Source organism: Ylistrum balloti, unplaced genomic scaffold (genome assembly GCF_031769215.1).
Source record: "Ylistrum balloti isolate Yb309-2 unplaced genomic scaffold, AGI_CSIRO_Ybal_v1 Utg371054, whole genome shotgun sequence".
NCBI lineage: Eukaryota > Metazoa > Mollusca > Bivalvia > Pectinida > Pectinidae > Ylistrum > Ylistrum balloti.
Genome location: NW_026782583.1, coordinates 397,311 through 420,731, shown reverse-complemented (window position 1 = coordinate 420,731; position 23,421 = coordinate 397,311). Strand labels below are relative to the sequence as shown.

Here is a 23,421-nt window from a genome sequence, read left to right as displayed (position 1 = left end):
ACGAGAAATACCTGTTTTTATAGGTATGGTGATATTATAGGACGAGAAATACCTGTTTTTATAGGTTTGGTGATATTATAGGTCGAAAAAATACCTGTTTGAAGGTAGGATGATAAAAACGTTGACGTCTTTATAGCAATGTTAAAATATGAGAGCTGTAAATACACTTCTTTACAAGTATGGTGATAATATGACAAGAAATTCACGTGTTTTAAGATATGATAAAAACACGTGACAACGGGAAATACCTGATTTTATAGATATGGTAATAGGGAATTATCTATGAGAAAATCTTGTCTTTGCAGGTCTGGTGATGGACTGGGCATTTTTTACAATAGGGGCAGTTGTGGTTTGCGGGGGAATTTTGTTACTATTAATATGCTGCTGCTATTGTTGCTGTAAAAGAAGCTCACCAGTCGTCGCCATGCCACAACAAACTGGTCCCACCATAATCAACAACAACAACAACAATTCATCAAGTATGTAGTTTCATCAGTCCAGTCCGTATTGTAAATGTCATTTTAAGATAATTGAACAAGTCTTGTAATTTTTCATTACTCAATATGCACTTACCCGAACTGTAACGTTTAAAAAATTGGCGTTATTGTGGAACCTCAGCTTTTGTATCCCAATGTAGAGGTGTACACATTAAACGACAAAAATCTATTATTAAGTAATAAGAACTATGTTTTATACTATTGATCGATAACACAATAACGGAATTTGAGTACATTTTATTATATCTTATTAATAACACAAACATTGATAAAGTTAATCGTATACTTCAGTAATACATATTTATCAATTCATATTACTTCTTGCTAACCCAGTCATTTGGGCGGAGACAACGATAGCTGGATAAAGCTACAAGGTCTTGATCAGGCAGTGGTCTTGATCAGGCAGTGAATTTGATAATTGTTAGGACTGCGATGTAACCCCTCCACATGTGTCATTTTTACAGTGTGTTCCTCTCCGGTATGGCTTAAGATTCCTAAACCTGGCATATTTTTCTTTTCCCCATCTTAAAGAAATATTTTTATTTAATTACAAAACAAGTGAAAGGGATACGGGACGTGATAGTTTGTGTCTCCTGCTTGTAACTCTGCATTAAACGGGATACGTAAGAATTGGTTGACGGGTTAGCTCGTTGTTAACACAGTAAGATCTAGTGGGTTGTCATGGGTGTTCATATTATGTACATTCTTGTCATTACAATATAAATCCTGTCCTGAAAGGACGTCCTTTCCAAGCCAGTTTCTTATATGGTAAAATTAGGAGTTATTTTATTCTACTATTCTACTTTGAGAAAATTTACGTCATATGATCATCATTTGTTTTCATTTCAGATACAGCTATGCTAGCTCCAAATCAAAGTGTAACACAAGCTTCGGGATGTCCACCCCCTGCAGGACATCCACAAACAGCGGGATACCCACCCCCTGCAGGACATCCACCAGCAGCGGGATACCCACCCCCTGCAGGACATCCACAAACAGCGGGATACCCACCCCCTGCAGGACATCCACAAACAGCGGGATACCCACCCCCTGCAGGACATCCACCAGGTGTGGGATACCCACCCCCTGCAGGACATCCACAAACAGCGGGATATCCACCCCCTGCAGGACATCCACAAACAGCGGGATACCCACCCCCTGCAGGACATCCACCAGGTGTGGGATGCCCACCCCCTGCAGGACATCCACAAACAGCGGGATGCCCACCCCCTGCAGGACATCCACCAGCAGCGGGTTGCCCACCCCCTGCAGGACATCCACCAGGTGTGGGATGCCCATCCCCTGCAGGACATCCACCAGCAGCGGGATGCCCATCACCTTCCGAATACACTTCCGATCTTAAATATTCGGCTATTAACGAACCTTCTGCTCCCCCTCAGGGACCTTTTTTGGATAACTTAACGTGTTGACATAGTTATAAAACGGCTAAAATATCGTAAAAAAAAATAAGAAATAATGACTGAAAACGACAATACCGAGATATACACGTTATTTTTAATTTGTATAAATTAAACGTATTGTTTAATGTGATGATACTTAATAACCAAATACAACTCAATAGTACACTAGAATACTTTTCTACCTTATTTTTTACTCACTTTGTCACATACTGTATCGTAATGTATAGCTCAATATTGTGAATTGTATGTTACTACCTGTCATTACAGAACACTATCTACAACTCATGACGTTTACGTAACCATTGCACTACTCGTCTATTTCAGATTGTTTATTAAGATTTTACACCAATAAATTTCTTCCTAATATTTTAGTGCCTTTGGGTTTTGTTTTTGTATTATATTACAATAACCAATCTATATTTAAAATCATTGAGGGCCAAACATCACCAGAGAAAAATTACTAGAAGTAAAGTAAAATATATCTCGTCGCAAATATCTCTAGCATGTACTTATTCGAGTTTGTTATCATACCCATTTAAGATTTTTAACATTTGTCTTTTACCTTTTAGTTTGTTTAATGTTATTTCCTTTTGGATCGCTGTGTGTTTTACCGTTTGATGGCCCTAATGACCTTTTTTGTGTTGACGGGCCGTTAAGAATGTATTAATGATAATAATAATTATATAGTTTGTAGATAAAAAATTAGTCCGCGGGATTGTCCGAAATTAGATCATATGTCAAAAGGTCAAGGTTGCACACATATATGAAAAAACAATTTATCTATTAGAATGATAGCTCATCCTACAATAAGGTTAGTCACACTGATGTATTATATAAATATGAAAAGCTCGTCATAGTAAATATATATATCATAAAAACTTACAGGTACGATTTGAATATATGAACTTGTACTGTTAGCCTCATCTTCAATTGAAAATGTTTTAAAACGATGTAAGAAATTATCTTGTAAAACGACATATTTGTGTATGTTTGTATTTGGGAGTGGTTGACTTCAACAATGTTCCTACATTCCTTTCCTGACGAATTAACGGTATTGTGAGCGATCTACAACGCCGTATGTGAATATTTTTCTGGCTTTCACTGATAACGCTGTATCCCTGATAAGTAGGGATTGGTGACATGTAAGCTGTGTTTGCTATTTCCTAATGTAAGGGAACTACACTTTAAGTATTAATCCACAATCTGTATTAAAACTATACTATTTTAATCCGGAACAAGTACTCCCGGAAGTGGCAGAGATGTCTCACACTGCAAGTTAAGAACTACAAAATAAAAAGCGTATAATGAAGTACATTGTCAAATTAAGTACAAGCATGGTGACAATCACGGTGTCCTCCATCTTTGAGACAGAACGACAACATCGCTTTGCTCTTCTCACAACATCACACAAATATACATTATGGCTATCACAGCATCGTCAAAACGTTAGATATGGTTACAATCACAGTATCCTCAGACCATCAGATATTACGACAATTACAGTGTCTCAAAACAGTAAGAAATTACGACAATTACAGTATCCTCAGACCATCAGATATTACGACAACCACATTACCCTCATACCATTAAATATTACGACAATCACTGAAACCTCAGGAAATCAAATATTACGACAATCACAGTACCCTAAGGCCATTAAATATTACGACAATCACATTACCCTTATGCCATCAAATATTACGACAATCACATTACCCTCATGCCATCAAATATTACGACAATCACTGTACTCTTAGACCATCAAATATTACGACAATCACATTACCCTCATGCCATCAAATATTACGACAATCACTGTACCCTTAGACCATCAAATATTACGACAATCACATTACCCTCATGCCATCAAATATTACGACAATCACATTACCCTCAGGTCATCAAATATTACGACACGCGACACTTGCTGTATTTCAAGATGAGGAAATGCCAACAATGTATCTTTCATAATAATAAACTTATAAGCAATAAAATGAGATACATCAGCCCACATCTGAATGTGCACTAACAAAAAAAGACAGTGGGGTCGGGTTGAGAGGGGGGAGTGGAGGGGGTTTATATTTACATTTCCTTACTTAAATTATGCCGTTACTAGCTATGACAGATTGCTCCGTCGTAAAAATGATGGGATCATGTGGGACATTCTTGCATTTTTATTTACTCATTAAGAATTACTTTTAAAATATCGAAATCAGTGTTATTCAATTGAGGAAAGCAATTTATATCTGAATAGGTGGCGTGTTATAAAACCGTTTTTGCATTACCGTGCCTACTGTCATTCGAAAAGTCTAATGTATCATTTTGACTGTGCTAGATTGACAGTGATAGGGACCTATTATTTACAATAGAAACTTTTTTTTTTTTTGGGGGGGGGGGGGGGGTATCTTATTTCCAGGAGATAATGGTCGCTAAAATTTAATAGAAATTTTTTTGACAGAAGAATAGAATTGAGGGTACAAGGTAGATAACTCGTACTGTGATACAAATGATCGCCAGATCAGTCCTTTTTCGGAAGGTGTTTTATTTATCGTGGATCAATCTTCGGCCGGGCTTCATGATGTAGTGAAAACAGTAGTCAGAGATTTCCCAAAAGACACAAATCGATTGCACTTTTTAATACTGTAGAATTAGACACTGAATACTGAAGATGTTTCGTGTTAGGACTCGTCAGTGGTGATGAGGATTTCATTGTTAAAAACCGAGGCGGCGACCCAGAACTATCCGACTTGATTAATGTCAAAAATGAGATGGGATGATACACTAATTTCACAAATCAATAAATTATCGATATTGAGTTATTCAAAAAGATCAGGAAAAGTACATGTATTTTTTTTCGGACAAAATATAAAGATAGGCTTTATTTGTATGATAAAAACGAAACATATTCTAAAAAAATGTTCAATACTTAGATTTTTATGTTCCCTGTTTGCTAATTAAAATACTGGAAACACAATATTACAGATAAGATATGAATGATTCAATACGAAATGTTTTCTGATATCTTAAATGCTAAAAGTGAAGACGAAGAAAAATATTTTTCATGTGAAGGAAAGTAAATTACATTGGTAGGGGAAGGTTTGGTGGTTCTGTCTTAAAGACCGGACATGTAAGTAACACAAAGTCAGAAGAGCTCTGTTCATTTATCGATTCTTTCATTTATTTAAATTAAAATATAACCAATGGAAAACTACAAAACAAACCACTAATTTAAAGCTTTTAAATATATCACAGGATGGCGTAGTAAAAAAATTAAAAACAAAAGAAAACAAAAAACAAAAAATTAAAGCTTTTAAATATATCACAGGATGGTGAAGTTAAAAAAACAAATAAAAAAATTTTAAAAAAAGGAAAAACAAAAACAAATAAAAAAAAACAAACAAAAATCAAAACAACTAAAAAACCAAAACAAAACAAAAAAAAAACAAATAAACAAACTCGAAAGTTAAAAAATAGTTTTCTGACTGTTCTTGGATTTATAAAACAATTTTTAAACTCAAGACAGATATTTTTCTTGCTAAGATTTACACATCAGACCTCTATACAAATATTTGAAAGTTGAATGGTCCCCATTGGACATTAATTTATATCTATACCTTGTTTATAACAACAGGTAAATGACCTCCGAATTGTTAATCTCTCAGGGACATGTAACCAGATATCACTTACCTCACATCTGACATTATTGCAATTTGTGTTAACATTATCTTTAGTCTGTCTGTGCCTTTTATTACTTTTTACGTGATCTCGGTTCTAATTATTTGTATTTAGGGTTTTTGGGGAATGTTGAACTACTAAATCTTCCTTCTTTTGGATTTGTTTATCAATATCCTTGGTTTTACAAACATTAAAATATGTGACCTTTAAATATCTAATAATCTTTGTTGTGGAACACTTAATACGCCCTTCTGAACATTTGCCTATTTGTTTCTTGTGTATACTAAGGCCGTTCCTATCGCCAATAAGCTATTGCTAATTTTGGCCTAATTGACAGTCATATGTGTTATTCTTCATTCAAAAGTCGGAACATACCCATTGTTCTACCACAGGACTAGATGACTATTCGGTATTGTATGTATTAGTAATATTGTGACGAAACAACTGTATGAGTGTTTGGTGTTTAATGTTTCCTTTGCTATAATCAAACAGATCGATAAATGTTTGGTACTTGAAGTGTATACAATATTGTGACTAAACAACTCGATGAGTGTTTGGTACTTGAAGTGTATACAATATTGTGACTAAACAACTCGATGAATGATTTGTACTTGAAGTGTAAACATTATTGTGACTAAACATCTCGATGAATGTTTGGTACTTGAAGTGTAAACATTATTGTGACTAAACAACTCGATGAGTGTTTGGTACTTGAAGTGTATACAATATTGTGACTAAACAACTCGATGAATGATTTGTACTTGAAGTGTAAACATTATTGTGACTAAACAACTCGATGAATGTTTGGTACTTGAAGTGTAAACATTATTGTGACTAAACAACTCGATGAATGTTTGGTACTTGAAGTGTAAACATTATTGTGACTAAACAACTCGATGAATGTTTGGTACTTGAAGTGTATACAATATTGTGACTAAACAACTCGATGAATGATTTGTACTTGAAGTGTAAACATTACTGTGACTAAACATATCGATGAATGTTTGGTACTTGAAGTGTAAACATTATTGTGACTAAACATATCGATGAATGTTTGGTACTTGAAGTGTAAACATTATTGTGACTAAACAACTCGATGAATGTTTGGTACTTGAAGTGTAAACATTATTGTGACTAAACAACTCGATGAATGTTTGGTACTTGAAGTGTAAACATTATTGTGACTAAACAACTCGATGAATGCTTGGTACTTGAAGTGTATACAATATTGTGACTAAACATCTCGATGAATGTTTGGTACTTGAAGTGTAAACATTATTGTGACTAAACAACTCGATGAATGCTTGGTACTTGAAGTGTATACAATATTGTGACTAAACAACTCAGTGAGATTGTAGCATTTTATGTTTTCTACATTGTTGCGAAAAACTTATTTGCAAAAAAAATCATCCTATTCAAATTTTATGTAATTTTGACTTAATAACTCGATGAATGCTTGGTAATTGACGTTTTTACATATTATGACTAAACAGCTCGTGGTATGTTTTCTACATTTTTGTGAGCACACAGAGCTCGAGGAATGCTTGGTATTCGATTTATTTTAGTGTTCGATTTATTTTCCTCGTTTCTGTGACGACGAGGAAAAGGTCGCTTTCATTTTATTAGTAAATTCATGTGTCACTTTCAATACTTCATCAGCACGCAATGTAATGGGGTCGATCGTATATTCTCGTCCTGTCTGACGTCTAGAAGTGTTAATGCTATCATAACTAAATGTCTATAAACAGCTCTGTCGTCAATGCGACATAGTTCACGAGGTCACATCACCGGTCAGCACTTCCTATTGCGCACTTTGTCAATTATCTCCCATCAATCTCACTATTTCATTAATGGAACCAAAAGCGGCGATGGTTTTCACGGCATGCTGCAGGGATAATATATTGTCCGTATACGGTTACATATCCTATTCATTGAAGTAAGTCTTACGGCAGATATATATATATATATAAATTACTAGATATCACACACAATAATCCTAGTACAAAATATTACAATATCTATAGTATGAAACAATGTAAAATGATAATTAAAGCATTATATGAAAAAAATTAATCTTTTTTTTTTCGAAGTAAATGTTAACAGATTATACGAAAGACACCCAAGAGCATTTAAACACAAAATCAGAAAAATTGATTGTAACCTATATTCAGAACAAGTTGTTAGCCGAAAACAGTTGAAAATTAACTATCCCCCGTTTGGGTTAAAATAACAATGCAAATTACTGCATGATGTTAAAACCGTACTTTTGTGTACAGCTGTTGTATACAATTATGTAGGATATATGATAACCGAACCCCTACGGAACATTTTTTTAAAAATTAAAGTATTTCCTGTCATCTCTCTTCTCAAACCTTAAATCACCGTCCGCAATAGTTTTAATATTTTTTTCCTATTAGATCAGCTTTGAGCCTTACATTCAGCTCATATATCATTCTGTTAGACCCAAGTCAAATACGTGTCAGTTGTTATCTGTTTCTAGATACCGACACTGGCTGGTAATGGTGTTTCGCCGTCCATTTTCAGTAATGCTTTATTCTGAAAGTGTTTACTATTGTTTCAATCGTTCTCAATTGTTTACGTTTCATTTTCGACCAACCCCGGACATCGGCTTCATGCTTACTCTGTGGATTGACAGATGGTGAATGAGGCGTTGAACACACAAGCACTGAGCTGTTACCATCAATACAGGATGTAGGTATGAATTACGTAAATATCGCAAAACAACATATAACTCGACATCTTTGTAATTAAACGACAAGACAATCATTGATCCGGTAATTCTATTAAAACAAACCCACATAGTTGCCCTATTCCGACAATCCCGTTCCACTTAAAAGATGTATCTGTATGAATGCCTCTTTCTCGCAAAAATTGAGTCGAGACCACTGTTACTCAACACAAGCATCAAAGCATAACTAATGACAGAGATTCGTTTATCAACAACACAACAAAGGCCACTGTAAGATAGAACCAGTAAACAGATCAATTAAAGAACTGACTATAAGAGTTATTCCCCTTCTTCTACTTTTCTGTATGAACGTTCACCTCAAGAATAAATAAATAAATAAATAAATAAAGATATGACTGTTGTAAATCGCTACATGTAAAAGAAGATATGTTGTAAGGTCCCCGGTAGAATCGGATTTCCTTCTTTGCCTTCCTTGCACAGTGGTAAACACTGCTCTTGGATTTTTTAGTCTCCGAGTTTTGCCGTAACCTGCATGTCACGTTTTAATTGATTTAAATAGTACCAGGGTTCAAAATATACACAAGTACTTGATTTCCTCCAAACATATCATATATACAAATGAATGAAAATTTCGAAAGTTATTTAATTTCAGGGCTAGTGCACCCCTCATCTAGATTTTGACTTTTCTCTCGATCACTTTAGATTTTCCTCAGTCGTCTCAAAGGCTTCATAATGTCTGCCATTAGCATCACTGCCGAGTCCTAGAATACAAACCAGATGTACGATGCTGTATGGTTTATTGCTTGGCTCTGCTGTATCTACCTGTACGTTTGTGGAGCTATTTGTTTGTACAGTCTAATAAAACAGACAAAACACTCTACTGTCCCTATTACAATAATAAAAAAGATGAATTCTTCATTAAATTTTAACGAAGTATATTTATTCCGATGTTGCCTCCATCAAAACTCGTGTTCATTTGATCTTGGCTGTTGTTGTCTCCCAAGACACCAGTCCTCTTATGACCCTGGCTGTTGTTGTCTCCCAAGACACCAGTCCTCATTTGACCCTGGCTGTTGTTGTCTCCCAAGACACCAGTCCTCATTTGACCCTGGCTGTTGTTGTCTCCCAAGACACCAGTCCTCATTTGACCTTGGCTGTTGTTGTCTCCCAAGACACCAGTCCTCATTTGCCCTTGGTTGTTGTTGTCTCCCAAGACACCAGTCCTCATTTGACCCTGGCTCTTGGCGTCTCCCAAGACACCAGTCTTCATTTGACCTTGGCTGTTGTTGTCTCCCAAGACACCAGTCCTCATTTGCCCTTGGTTGTTGTTGTCTCCAAAGACACCAGTCCTTATTTGACCTTGGTTGTTGGTGTCTCCCAAGACACCAGTTCTCATTTGCCCTTGGTTGTTGCGTCTTCCAAGACACCAGTCCTCATTTGACCCTGACAGTTAGTGTCTCCCAAGACACCAGTCCTCTTTTTTCGACCCTGGCTGTTTTGTGTCTCCCAAGACACCAGTCCTCATTTGACCTTGGCTGTTGTTGTCTCCCAAGACACCAGTCCTCATTTGCCCTTGGTTGTTGTTGTCTCCAAAGACACCAGTCCTTATTTGACCTTGGTTGTTGGTGTCTCCCAAGACACCAGTCCTCCTTTGACCCTGGCTGTTAGTGTCTTCAAAGACACCAGTCCTCTTATGACCCTGGCTGTTATTGTCTCCCAAGACACCAGTCCTCATTTGACCCTGGCTGTTGGTGTCTCCCAAGACACCAGTCCTCTTATGACCCTGGCAGTTAGTGTCTCCCAAGACACCAGTCCTCATTTGACCCTGGCTCTTGGCGTCTCCCAAGACACCAGTCCTCATTTGACCATGGCTGTTGTTGTCTCCCAAGACACCAGTCCTCTTATGACCCTGGCTGTTAGTGTCTCCCAAGACACCAGTCCTCATTTGACCCTGGCTCTTGGCGTCTCCCAAGACACCAGTCCTCATTTGACCTTGGCTGTTGTTGTCTCCCAAGACACCAGTCCTCATTTGCCCTTGGTTGTTGTTGTCTCCAAAGACACCAGTCCTTATTTGACCTTGGTTGTTGGTGTCTCCCAAGACACCAGTCCTCATTTGCCCTTGGTTGTTGCGTCTTCCAAGACACCAGTCCTCATTTGACCCTGACAGTTAGTGTCTCCCAAGACACCAGTCCTCTTTTTTCGACCCTGGCTGTTTTGTGTCTCCCAAGACACCAGTCCTCATTTGACCTTGGCTGTTGTTGTCTCCCAAGACACCAGTCCTCATTTGCCCTTGGTTGTTGTTGTCTCCAAAGACACCAGTCCTTATTTGACTTTGGTTGTTGGTGTCTCCCAAGACACCAGTCCTCCTTTGACCCTGGCTGTTAGTGTCTTCAAAGACACCAGTCCTCTTATGACCCTGGCTGTTATTGTCTCCCAAGACACCAGTCCTCTTATGACCCTGGCTGTTAGTGTCTCCCAAGACACCAGTCCTCATTTGACCCTGGCTGTTGGTGTCTCCCAAGACACCAGTCCTCATTTGACCCTGGCTTTTAGTGTCTCCCAAGACACCAGTCCTCATTTGACCCTGGCTCTTGGCGTCTCCCAAGACACCAGTCCTCATTTGACCTTGGCTGTTGTTGTCTCCCAAGACACCAGTCCTCATTTGACCCTGGCTCTTGGCGTCTCTCAAGACACCAGTCCTCTTATGACCCTGGCTGTTAGTGTCTCCCAAGACACCAGTCCTCATTTGACTCTGGCTGTTGGTGTCTCCCAAGACACCAGTCCTCATTTGACCTTGGCTGTTGTTGTCTCCCAAGACACCAGTCCTCTTATGACCCTGGCTGTTAGTGTCTCCCAAGACACCAGTCCTCATTTGACCCTGGCTCTTGGCGTCTCCCAAGACACCAGTCCTCATTTGCCCTTGGTTGTTGTTGTCTCCCAAGACACCAGTCCTCATTTGACCCTGCCTCTTGGCGTCTCCCAAGACACCAGTCCTCATTTGACTCTGGCTGTTGGTGTCTCCCGAGACACCAGTCCTCATTTGATCTGGCTATTGTTGTCTCCCAAGACACCGGTCCTTATTTGACTCTGGCTGTTGGTGTCTCCCAAGACACCAGTCCTCATTTGACCTTGGCTGTTGGTGTCTTCCAAGACACCAGTCCTCATTTGACCTTTGTTGTTGTTGTCTCCCAAGACACCAGTCCTTATTTGACCCTGCCTGTTGCGAAAAAATCAACAAACTGCATTATATAAATTATTGCCTGTGTTTGTAATACTCATTATAAAACTTGATCACCAAAATCGTAAACGCTGCGTGTCAAAATACACAACTATTGTCCTCTATTTAACAAGCTTTTAACAATAATTAACAAAATAGATTTATCTTATGTTTGTCTTCTGTTAATAATTTTTGAAAAAATAATAGTGACTTCCGGTTCCGGTTGTGTTATTGTTGTATAACCAGCCGTGCTTTACATATCTGTTGCTCTCTTTCAATCGACTCCGTAGGAAGTTTTGTTCTGTTGTAATAACGATTTAACGCATTGTTTACCATTTCTATTTTTAGTTAATTAGTCCTAGTTAAATAGCCCCTTAACTCACGCCGAGCTGTTTGAGGCCAAAGAAAGCGTGTAATTGAAACAGATTAAGTCTATTTGATAACAGATAACGAGGAGTGGGTAAAATTTCAAGAGGAACACTATACTCTTGTCAATACATTGATGCCCCGACATTTCACATTTACATTGATTTAAAAGTAGCATATGTTATTGTCCTACCTTTTCCACTTTGTTGGCTGGATAATCGTTGACTATTCTTTCGATCTGTTTTTCAGTTACAGAATATATGTTACAACAAGGTGTAATCTAAACCCTAGCTTCTCTGTTTGTACAGTAAGTAAGTACGGATTATTGGTACAACTTTGGTATATAGCCTTAAAGCTTTCGTCTTCATACTGATTTTGCTTTGGTTCATGTGACTTGATTGTGTGACCAAAGCTGTTGACATGACGTTAATCAATATAGAATCAAACCATATGCAATCACCCTGGTTGTCATGCTGAGAATATGGATTCTGAGGAACGTTGTTAGTCGGTAAGATAGGGGAGAGCAGTTGGTAAATAAAAGTATTACCTGTTATTACAATCTGATTAGATTGGAGATTCTATTTCTCACTCTTTAATTCTCTGTATACTTTTATGTCACGGAATGAAATAAAAATGTGTGTTTTAATCAGATTACTATTGATAAAATTCAGGTCGTTTTATTTTCCAAGTTTTAAAATGTTTCATGTGGTTTCGAAAAGTTATACGGTTTTATGTAGTAGCAAAATGTATTTAGATTTCGTTGCATTGAATATGCGCACCCCAATCCTTCCATACAAATTATTCATAATGCACATTGAAAAATACACCAGATTTCAAATTATGTAAGATATCACAAATGGGATATTAGATATCTTGTTTGTGTATTTTACATACAAAATCAAATATATAAATTGACATAAGATATTTTATATATAACTTTCTCGAGCGATTTCTATGAAAGATACTTAATCTGATCACTAAAGATGGTACTGATGAGTCTCTATATTAAAGTGAAAGCGACTCTCAATGATAAACATTTACCTTGTATACATTTCACGTGGCTTGTCATATTTCACTATTTCGAAATAGATTTAGTTAGCAGTCACCTTAGAGATATCCTTAACGGCATTCGATATATAGACCGTGACTTAAATGTGGTATTTACATTGTAACAGCTGTTCAGAAATTAGCAGTCAGTTCCGAATTGAGTGGACAACCGCTGTATCTTTTGTACCTTTACGTCTCGAGGTCAAAAACACATCAGCGGAGAACTAAAAACCAGCCTGTGTAAATATTTAATTGATCTTGCCCTCTGTGATACCACGTTCTATGAATAGTGTATATGTTCTGTGCTATGTTTGTGATTACTGATACAAGAGTGAGGTCCCTGTTAAACTCTCTATATAATGTGTGGGTTGTTAGTATTAAAACTAGGATTTACACCAAGAAACAATAAAAAAAAAAACTAAATATTATTTTCTGACATCAAAAGATTTGTAAGCCATGACGTCAAGGGAGGGAATCTATTCACTTATTAGCAGGGCAATCAACGGTCAACTTCATAATATCCTTTGTTCATACACTAAAAACTTGAAAACAGGCCGACCTTTAAAATGTTCTTTTCCTGAAAATAATACTGTAGATTCTTAAATAAATGTGAGTGTTTGGCGAATTGGTTTTCCTTGTGACATACAGAATTAGATGTGGACGATGCTCGTTAGAATGCCTGATTATCTCAATGCTATGAAACTGGCTCTCATTTGACTACGTGATGTTAATAAGTTGATTAGACTAAGAATTTAAGGGTGCATGACGTCGATAGATAAAAGACGATAACCCTTCTGAACGCACCTTTCTTTTATTTATAGTTTTCCCTCGTTTCCATGATTTTGAATTTGAATTGAATATTTTGAAGGTCAGTTTTGTTTCAGCCTGAACATCCCGAGCCGATAACTGCTTGATGAATGAGTCTTCATATCAAGAGAAGATAGCATATCAAACAGTTAACTTTGACGATAACCAATTAAAAAATAAACATATACACCAAGGGGAGATAACCGATTTATTTGTATGCAATGACTTCATGGGGAGATAACCCTACAATAGGAAGTATTGACATAAAGGTAGGAAAGTCAATTACGTGTAAAAACTTAATAATGAAAGGAACATAAACAAACTTTAAAATATGTTTTGACATCATGGGAGTATATTACAAATAATATATAACCTTCACCTCAAAGGGAGATAACCGAATTTTAGTGACCCAGATATCAAGCAAACATTTCTCCTGAACGAACGGTTCAAATAAACAAAAACTGCCCTTGTTATCAATGAAGCGTAACGAAGCGAACATTTTTCTTTTAATTTTAATGGTATAGAATGATAAATCGGTATATATGTGTAGAAACAAAATTCCTATCAGAATTTTAACTATTTGTATAGAAAGATGTACATTATGTTTAATTTAAAGTTTGGTACTTATGTGTGTGATAGAATATCACATTCTGCCGTCTGTGATTTACAAAATCCTACCTGAAAAGGAGATAGTCTCGGTGTTAAATGAATAAAGTCTAATAGAAACTATTACGTACTGTAATTACGTACTTATATCATAAATTCAGAATTTGTACTTAGATCTGGTATTTAGATTGTGCTTTCTATTCATTTTGTAAGATTTACAGGAATGCTGTGTGTGTTGATAACCTACATACTCTCTGTTATTTTATCGTCACTTCAAATACACTATGAACCATTAGTATCTACACCTTTATAACGAGATATTTAACGTTCCTCATTATGAAGCAACGAGTTCATTCTGTATTCTGTATTCAGAGCTCTAACAAAAAAAGACGAACAGAATTACATTAGACCATCTCTACATGTGAAATATATACAATTCGTATGATTAAATGTTGCTAGAAACAAACACATTAATTGGCTGAAAAATTTTGTTCACATCATAAAATATCAAAATGGCGTCGTTGCGTAATACGTGTCTATTGATTGGTAAGTAGAATTTCGTACTAATGTGAAAAGAATGTATATCAGATAAAGGTTACAGTGATACCTGCTGTCTATATTGCATTAACGTAAAATTTCCCTGCAAATCGCTCAGCTGTCGGTAGAATACAAAAGACTCTACATAATAATGTTACTCTGTAGGGCCATGCTGACATATCTCAAATGAAAGTGGATGAAATTTACGTCACGGACCATAACACAAAATAACACGAGTGTACTTTATTGATAACTGTCCACATATTATGTGAAGTACAACCCTCGTAGTGTAACGATGACGACACAGTATACACCATAATATGGCTGTCTTCGTCAACTTTATTTTCGGTGGACTTTCTGTATATCTTTTCATTTAATTTTATTTATCATCGAATAACAACCGTTGCAGTGTTATTGTAAAAGTGATCGTGCGTAAAGATACGATATGGGCATGCTTCCTAAACTTATGGCAATCATAAACTTATCTTTTAAACACCAATATATCTCCAAACAGCACCTGTGTTTATTAACAAGATAAACAGAAGTTAACATCAACAGTAAACATGCATATGTCTGCAACATAAATTCTTAGATATATCTTTTTAAAATTTGTGCACGACTGTGAATGTTGTTTGCAATTACGTTAAGAAATGTTTTCATTTCCTTCACCAGAGCAAAAAACAACCTCTCTCAAAACGCAAAATATAACTTAAGGTTTTGACGTATGACAGGCCGCTTTCCTCACGTTTGCTTTATAGATTACTCTGTAGCCAGACGTTTCATGATAAATCAGTGTCTTAGGATGCAGATTTCTCAATGCTTTATCATAAAATCTTTTATTACGTAAGCAGTAAATTACTTAAGCAGTAAATTACTTCTAATATAGAATTAATACTAAATTTACTTATAATGTACAAATAACACTAGATTTACTTATGATGTACAAATAACACTAGATTTACTAATGATGTACAAATAGCACTAGATTTACTAATGTACAAATAACACTAGATTTACTTATGATGTACAAATAACACTAGAGGTTTACTTATGATGTACAAATAACACTATATTTACTTATGATGTACAAATAACACTAGATTTACTTATGATGTACAAATAACATTAGATTTACTAATGATGTATCAAATAACACTATATTTACTAATGATGTACAAATAACACTAGATTTACTTATGATGTACAAATAACACTAGATTTACTTATGATGTACAAATAACACTATATTTACTTATGTACAAATAACACTAGATTTACTTATGATGTACAAATAACACTAGAGGTTTACTTATGATGTACAAATAACACTAGATTTACTTATGATGTACAAATAACACTAGATTTACTAATGATGTACAAATAGCACTAGATTTACTAATGTACAAATAACACTAGATTTACTTATGATGTACAAATAACACTAGAGGTTTACTTATGATGTACAAATAACACTATATTTACTTATGATGTACAAATAACACTAGATTTACTTATGATGTACAAATAACATTAGATTTACTAATGATGTAATAAATAACACTATATTTACTAATGATGTACAAATAACACTAGATTTACTTATGATGTACAAATAACACTAGATTTACTTATGATGTACAAATAACACTATATTTATGTACAAATAACACTAGATTTACTTATGATGTACAAATAACACTAGAGGTTTACTTATGATGTACAAATAACACTAGATTTACTTATGATGTACAAATAACACTAGATTTACTAATGATGTACAAATAGCACTAGATTTACTAATGTACAAATAACACTAGATTTACTTATGATGTACAAATAACACTAGAGGTTTACTTATGATGTACAAATAACACTATATTTACTTATGATGTACAAATAACACTAGATTTACTTATGATGTACAAATAACATTAGATTTACTAATGATGTATCAAATAACACTATATTTACTAATGATGTACAAATAACACTAGATTTACTTATGATGTACAAATAACACTAGATTTACTAATGATGTACAAATAACACTATATTTACTTATGTACAAATAACACTAGATTTACTTATGATGTACAAATAACACTATATTTACTTATGATGTACAAATAACATTAGATTTTCTAATGATGTATCAAATAACACTATATTTACTAATGATGTACAAATAACACTAGATTTACTTATGATGTACAAATAACACTATATTTACTTATGATGTACAAATAACACTAGATTTACTTATGATGTACAAATAACACTAGATTTACTAATGATGTACAAATAACACTATATTTACTTATGTACAAATAACACTAGATTTACTTATGATGTACAAATAACACTATATTTACTTATGATGTACAAATAACATTAGATTTTCTAATGATGTATCAAATAACACTATATTTACTAATGATGTACAAATAACACTAGATTTACTTATGATGTACAAATAACACTATATTTACTTATGATGTACAAATAACACTAGATTTACTTATGATGTACAAATAACACTATATTTACTTATGATGTACAAATAACATTAGATTTACTAATGATGTATCAAATAACACTATATTTACTTATGATGTACAAATAACACTAGATTTACTTATGATGTACAAATAACACTAGAGGTTTACTTATGATGTACAAATAACACTAGATTTACTTATGATGTACAAATAACACTATATTTACTTATGATGTACAAATAACATTAGATTTTCTAATGATGTATCAAATAACACTATATTTACTAATGATGTACAAATAACACTAGAGGTTTACTTATGATGTACAAATAACACTAGATTTACTTATGATGTACAAATAACACTAGATTTACTTATGATGTACAAATAACACTATATTTACTAATGTACAAATAACACTAGATTTACTTATGATGTACAAATAACACTAGAGGTTTACTTATGATGTACAAATAACACTAGATTTACTTATGATGTACAAATAACACTATATTTACTTATGATGTACAAATAACATTAGATTTTCTAATGATGTATCAAATAACACTATATTTACTAATGATGTACAAATAACACTAGATTTACTTATGATGTACAAATAACACTAGAGGTTTACTAATGATGTACAAATATCACTAGATTTACTTATGATGTACAAATAACACTAGAGGTTTACTTATGATGTACAAATAACACTAGATTTACTTATGATGTACAAATAACACTAGATTTACTTATGATGTACAAATAACATTAGATTTACTAATGATGTATCAAATAACACTAAATTTACTGATGATGTACAAATAACACTAGATTTACTTATGATGTACAAATACACTAGATTTACTTATGATGTACAAATAACACTATATATACTTATGATGTACAAATAACACTAGATTTACTAATGATGTACAAATAACACTAGATTTACTAATGATGTACAAATAACACTAGATTTACTAATGATGTAACAAATAACACTAGATTTACTTATGATGTACAAATAACACTAGATTTACTTATGATGTACAAATAATACTAGACTTACTGATGATGTATAAATAACACTACTTTCAAACGTATGATATATATTTAACCCCTATGTTTAATACATACACAAAAAACAGTAAATTTACTTGTAACGTGTTAATGGCAATATGCAAGCATGCACAGAAGCCAAACGGTCTGCTAACAGTTTACTTGTGACCCTACATCTCACTTTCAAATGGAATCATCTCTCAGGTAACCAGGATCGTGTTTTTTCCCAGTTAATGGCCCTATTCGTACCCTTGTGTACTTCCATATTTATTCCCAACAAACAGATTTTACGCATATTGTAATTATATATAGCTTAAAATCTGCATCTAGATTTCAATGTACACTTAAAGCACAGCTTGTCGATGGATTGCGATAAGAAATATAACAACAGCTTGTATCTTTTGAATTTATGGGGCAAATTATTACTTTAACATGTTAATAGTCGATAACACAAACGTGTAACTAATGATAAGAAATATCAACTGGTGAGACGGTAATATCATTTTTGCAGGAGGTACAACCTTACCTATGATCTAACTGAAGAAGTTTACTGCTAATTCTGGTTAGTTAGCAATGGAGAAACACTATCATATCATCTTCGCCCCAGTCCGCCCAAAAACACTATTTCATTTACACATACATTTTAATCGGCCCATTGTTTGATAAAATAATATGTGGGCGAGTCGTGATATTCTGTCCATTTCTCTCCCCACAAATGAACAGCTGTGATGATATTTTAATAATTCTAGCCATGAAAAATTCAATCGAGCACTGCAGATAATTAGAAATATTGTAACACGTACAGAATTCTTTAACACAGTGGCAAGCAATAAACCTGATACAATACTGAGTATATGAACATGTGGGAAACTTTGGCGTTTAAATAATGTGATATTTTCCAATCAGGAGAGAAATTATTTACGTGGAATTTTCAAAGGTGTACACAAAGTATTCACTTGATTTAATGGAGATTTTAATAAATGGACATAAGTTGTTAACGTATAATACGGATTTGTTTTAATCGGTGAGAAATTATTAAAGTGATATAATGCGGAATTTTGCAACACGTACAAAATTATTCACGTGATCTAATGGATTGTTTTCAAAAAGGAAATAAGTTGTAAGCGTACATGATATATAATCCGGAATTTTCTAAAATCGACGAGAAGTTATTGGCATGATATTAAGCGGAATTTCCTAATACGCACAGAAAACATTGTCGTGATATAATGCAAAGTTCCCTTACACACAGAGAAAGATTTTGTTCATGTAATGTGGAGTCATAAGTCATTGAAAGTACTAACAGTGAATGATATACGTTTAGGAAAAAGCCACTTACTAGATGTAGTCACACACGCCACAGGACAAAGACACAGTGTTTATATATGAGTGCATTGATATAGCTTAATAAATACTGGGTCAATCTACAGTAATCCGAGGAAATAAAATATCTTATTTTTAATTTTATATCTTAACACGCAATATTAGAAAAATATTTCAAATATCAAACAAACTAGAAGGCTTTAGATAAATAGGCCACCTTTTTCCAAGGTGTACAATAGTAATAGTCTGTGATTGTCCCTAATTTGAACAAAACCAGCACACAATGAAGTCAATTCTCTATCACATTTGAACATATACAGAATAACATCTTTGAGGATAGCTAACATTCCACATTCAAAGTTTATTTTTTTAGTTTGGTTTTGAATTGTTTTATATTGTGTAAAATCCTGTTAGTGTCCATTTACCCGGATGAGGGTTATTTATTTCATTGTCTATAATAGAACAAATTACGGAAAAATATTTTTCTGGTCGCTTTTTTTAGCCTTTACCGTAACCGATATCTATCAACTACTTCTGTTGTTTTCTAGCTCACACAATAACTAGCTTTCACACAATGAATAAAAGGATAATTCTTCCCACCTACCACATCCCACTTAAACAAATTTAACAATCTATCAATTCTAAAAATAGCAACGACGGATATGGTACGTATGTGTGTAATGAAATTACCAGGACAAACCACCGCCTGTACAGATAATTCATAACATATTACTTAATTGACGGATTAAATGGTCGTACTTTCGATTGATACAGAAACAGTAAATTTAAAAGTCCTGTTTTTTTTCAGATCTATGCGCATTCGTAATTTGGAATGGTGAGAAACAAAAATTAAACTTAGGAATTAAACACCAACAAGATATTAAAACGCCCAGTCATTCCGATCAGTGTTTAGTTTTTCGCCTGGGTGCTTCCTTGGACATAACACAATCTAAGGTGAGTTATTCTTTGTATTACAACAGTATTAGCTTACCTACCTACCTACCTGTAATAATGTTTTAACGGATTGATTTTTTATAAACGGGATATATATAACAACACCTATACTTTATATATATATACTTCATAAAGTGAGATAAATAGACTTGGTGTAATAGATACTGGTTTAACGTGTTGCATTTTGATAAAAAATAAATAGTTTCCGTAAGGGCCATATGGCTAATGCGTTGTGGTGAGAATACAGTTTTAAAGACACACGACGTGTAAAGAAAGCCTTTAGTGACGAATTGTATGTAAAGTGTTTTCGTTATCTGTGTTCCTCTGTCTATCTATGTAGCGTGTTACTTACGATACATCACAGCAATGAGCCAAATTAGAGTTAAACGGCGTATTATGTAACAATTTGATATCAAGGATTTTATTTTGACTGTCAAATAGTTTTATCTTGCCGGTTTTTATTGTTTTGTTTTTGCTTGGGTTTTTAGCTTTTTTCGTATGAAAATTTTAACAAAGGGTTTCCATTCTACATCGTTAACATATCCTCTCGTAACAAATTACTGGCAGTGTTCCTGTTTTTGAGCAGTTCTTATTGTCGCTATTTCCGATGATGGAATGAAATCGCGAAAATAGCTACATTGAAAATGAAAATTGATTCAGAGATCCTGAAACGGATAAGGAAAACCAGCCTCCTATCTATGCCTATCACAAAAGAATATATGTTGGGTCTGCAAAGTTTAGACCACCAAAAAAATTAATCATTGAAAAAACTTTCAGACCGTGAAAATTTAAACCACCGTAAAAACTATCAGACCGCGAAGATTTAAACCATCGAGAAATGCATTTGTATAACAAAAAGACGAATGGGGATTTATGAAAGGTAATTAAATACATTGTATTTGAAGTATAAATGAATGAATGAATGAATGAATGAATGAATGAATGAATGAATAACGGATGGATGGGTGGATATCATACATGTCAATGTGTTTTAATATATTGTTATTATCAATTCTTCTCCGTTCATGGTATTTTGTTTACATCCAGAACTAATGTATCCAGGCGCCTGTTAACTTATCCTTGATGAGTAAATGTTATTATAAGAATATTGATCGATATCGGTATCGACACAATCTACAAACATTGAAAGGATTGTGTAAACTAGGTTTTAAGATAAGATGTAATTTAAGTTAAGTGCTGTATAAATGTCACTTCATGAAAAACAAATATGGCATCAACATCTCAATGTCGAATACTCCGAATGGGAAGTTTAATCATGGTACAACAGCATGATTCGTCAAATCGTTAACCAGTCAGCGATTATTGGTTTGTAGCCGTTACATACCTAAAAGAGTATGATTGTAAACTTTGTAAACAGAAACACTTTCGTTGCACATGAGTGCAAACTTTGAAAGCAGAACAACAGACAGTTTGTGTTTTCAGGAAGCTGAACTCACGCATCCAGATCTATCACTTTTCTTCGTCGTTATAAGTAGTGTGGCGGATATCCTACATGTTGTTCAGTGATTTAGTCACCAGCTCCTATTATATATCAAAATGACACTGGCTGTTGATAGAGTCATAAACAAAGCAAAACAAATTAATTTTAAAGGATAAGGAACGGAAGAGGTGGATAAGAAAATACAACAACCTTAGTCGGAGATCAGTGACTTTTTATTGAATGTCAAAACAAAAGGATGTACATTCGGTATGATAAGGAACGGGGAAATACCCATATGCCAACGCCATCTGAATTCAAATATTTAATATTGTTGAACAAATGAAACTTTTGTACAGAGCCAATAGAAAACTTATACGCAGAACAAGACCAGGTATTCCAGCTGTGAAGCAGAAAATGCTTACTCTATCGGAACACATGGTCATAATGTCCTTGTATTTATTCAAGAGTTTTCGTGTAAATCTTTCTTTTGTTGGTATTTTGCCCTAGTTTAACAGAAATTGGTTTGGTTTTATCATTATGTTGTAATTTTGGTATTTTCTGGGTTTTTTTATGTATATATTTTTCTAAGGTATGGTTTCAAATCACGATATGTAAACAGACTTGTACATTGTATGTTGTCACGTGGTTAACTGGACAGCTTCCAAAGAATGGTAACAGTAGTAAGTATTTGTGACGTCCGGGTAGTCTACCAGAAACACGTGATCAGACAATACATTATAATACAGACGATCTGTTTTTTTAAATTACCTCGTACATATCAAATATTAGTCTCAACTATAAGTTAAAAACCATACTTGTTAGTGTCAGTATGCAGTATGTTGTTGTATGAAAGATCGTTTACATTAATAGTATAATTGACGCTCCATATACCCATTGACGATGCTGTAAATCAGTTATATTTCAAGTGGAATTAATTTTGGCGTTATTACGCGAGGAGAGTCAGTTGCGAATATAAATCCTTCGCGAATATTTTTGAAAAAGTACCTCTGGGTGGCCTGCCTTTTAATCTAGTTATCGATATCAGAGTCTAGAAGAGTCAAGGTCTCTTAATCTAAAATCATTTCCCAAAACTGCGTATATGCGAATTTGTCTGCGGAGGTAAGTTTGTGAAAAGAAGCGTTTTTATCCCAGGAAATCACTGAATGAATCTCACGTAGAGCAGTCTGCCAGCACATATAGTATCCGCACCTGTAGGCAGTAGAAAGTTATTTCAAACTTCCCTGTTTTATTAGGATT

At 34.3% G+C, this 23,421-nt stretch overlaps 5 protein-coding genes across 5 annotated transcripts in view; 2 read left to right on the top strand and 3 right to left on the bottom strand.

Annotated features, from left to right (window-relative positions):
• The first annotated feature begins 424 nt into the window (after nt 1-424).
• On the top strand, nt 425-1,927 carry LOC132560373 (splicing factor 3A subunit 2-like). The gene is made up of 2 exons (XM_060225043.1): nt 425-479; nt 1,347-1,927. The coding sequence occupies exons 1-2, from the start codon at nt 425-427 to the stop codon at nt 1,925-1,927; spliced, it is 636 nt and encodes a 211-aa protein (XP_060081026.1).
• A 7,301-nt stretch (nt 1,928-9,228) lies between these two features.
• On the bottom strand, nt 9,229-9,699 carry LOC132560371 (uncharacterized). The gene has a single exon (XM_060225042.1). It carries the CDS (start codon nt 9,697-9,699, stop codon nt 9,229-9,231), a length of 471 nt encoding a protein of 156 aa, XP_060081025.1.
• Nucleotides 9,700-9,753: 54 nt separating this feature from the next.
• Nucleotides 9,754-10,416, bottom strand: LOC132560370 (uncharacterized protein DDB_G0290685-like). The gene has a single exon (XM_060225040.1). The coding sequence runs from the start codon at nt 10,414-10,416 to the stop codon at nt 9,754-9,756; it is 663 nt and encodes a 220-aa protein (XP_060081023.1).
• Nucleotides 10,417-10,470: 54 nt separating this feature from the next.
• Nucleotides 10,471-11,343, bottom strand: LOC132560369 (uncharacterized protein DDB_G0290685-like). The gene has a single exon (XM_060225039.1). It carries the CDS (start codon nt 11,341-11,343, stop codon nt 10,471-10,473), a length of 873 nt encoding a protein of 290 aa, XP_060081022.1.
• Nucleotides 11,344-20,615: 9,272 nt separating this feature from the next.
• The window catches only part of LOC132560385 (platelet-activating factor receptor-like), a 50,169-nt gene continuing 47,363 nt past the window's right edge, over nt 20,616-23,421 (top strand). Inside the window, exon 1 of the mRNA XM_060225054.1 lies at nt 20,616-20,723. The gene's annotated coding sequence lies outside the window, so the exon portion shown is untranslated. The remainder of the gene's footprint in view (nt 20,724-23,421) is intronic.

Bases quoted from the DNA above. Each gene is read 5' to 3' on its own strand.
- LOC132560369 (XM_060225039.1), bottom strand. From the start codon at position 11,343: ATGAGGACTGGTGTCTCGGGAGACACCAACAGCCAGAGTCAAATGAGG.
- LOC132560371 (XM_060225042.1), bottom strand. From the start codon at position 9,699: ATGAGAACTGGTGTCTTGGGAGACACCAACAACCAAGGTCAAATAAGG.
- LOC132560370 (XM_060225040.1), bottom strand. From the start codon at position 10,416: ATGAGGACTGGTGTCTTGGGAGACACCAACAACCAAGGTCAAATAAGG.
- LOC132560373 (XM_060225043.1), top strand. From the start codon at position 425: ATGCCACAACAAACTGGTCCCACCATAATCAACAACAACAACAACAAT. The intron at 480-1,346 runs GTATGTAGTTTC...TTTTCATTTCAG, and splicing joins CAACAACAACAATTCATCAA to ATACAGCTATGCTAGCTCCA.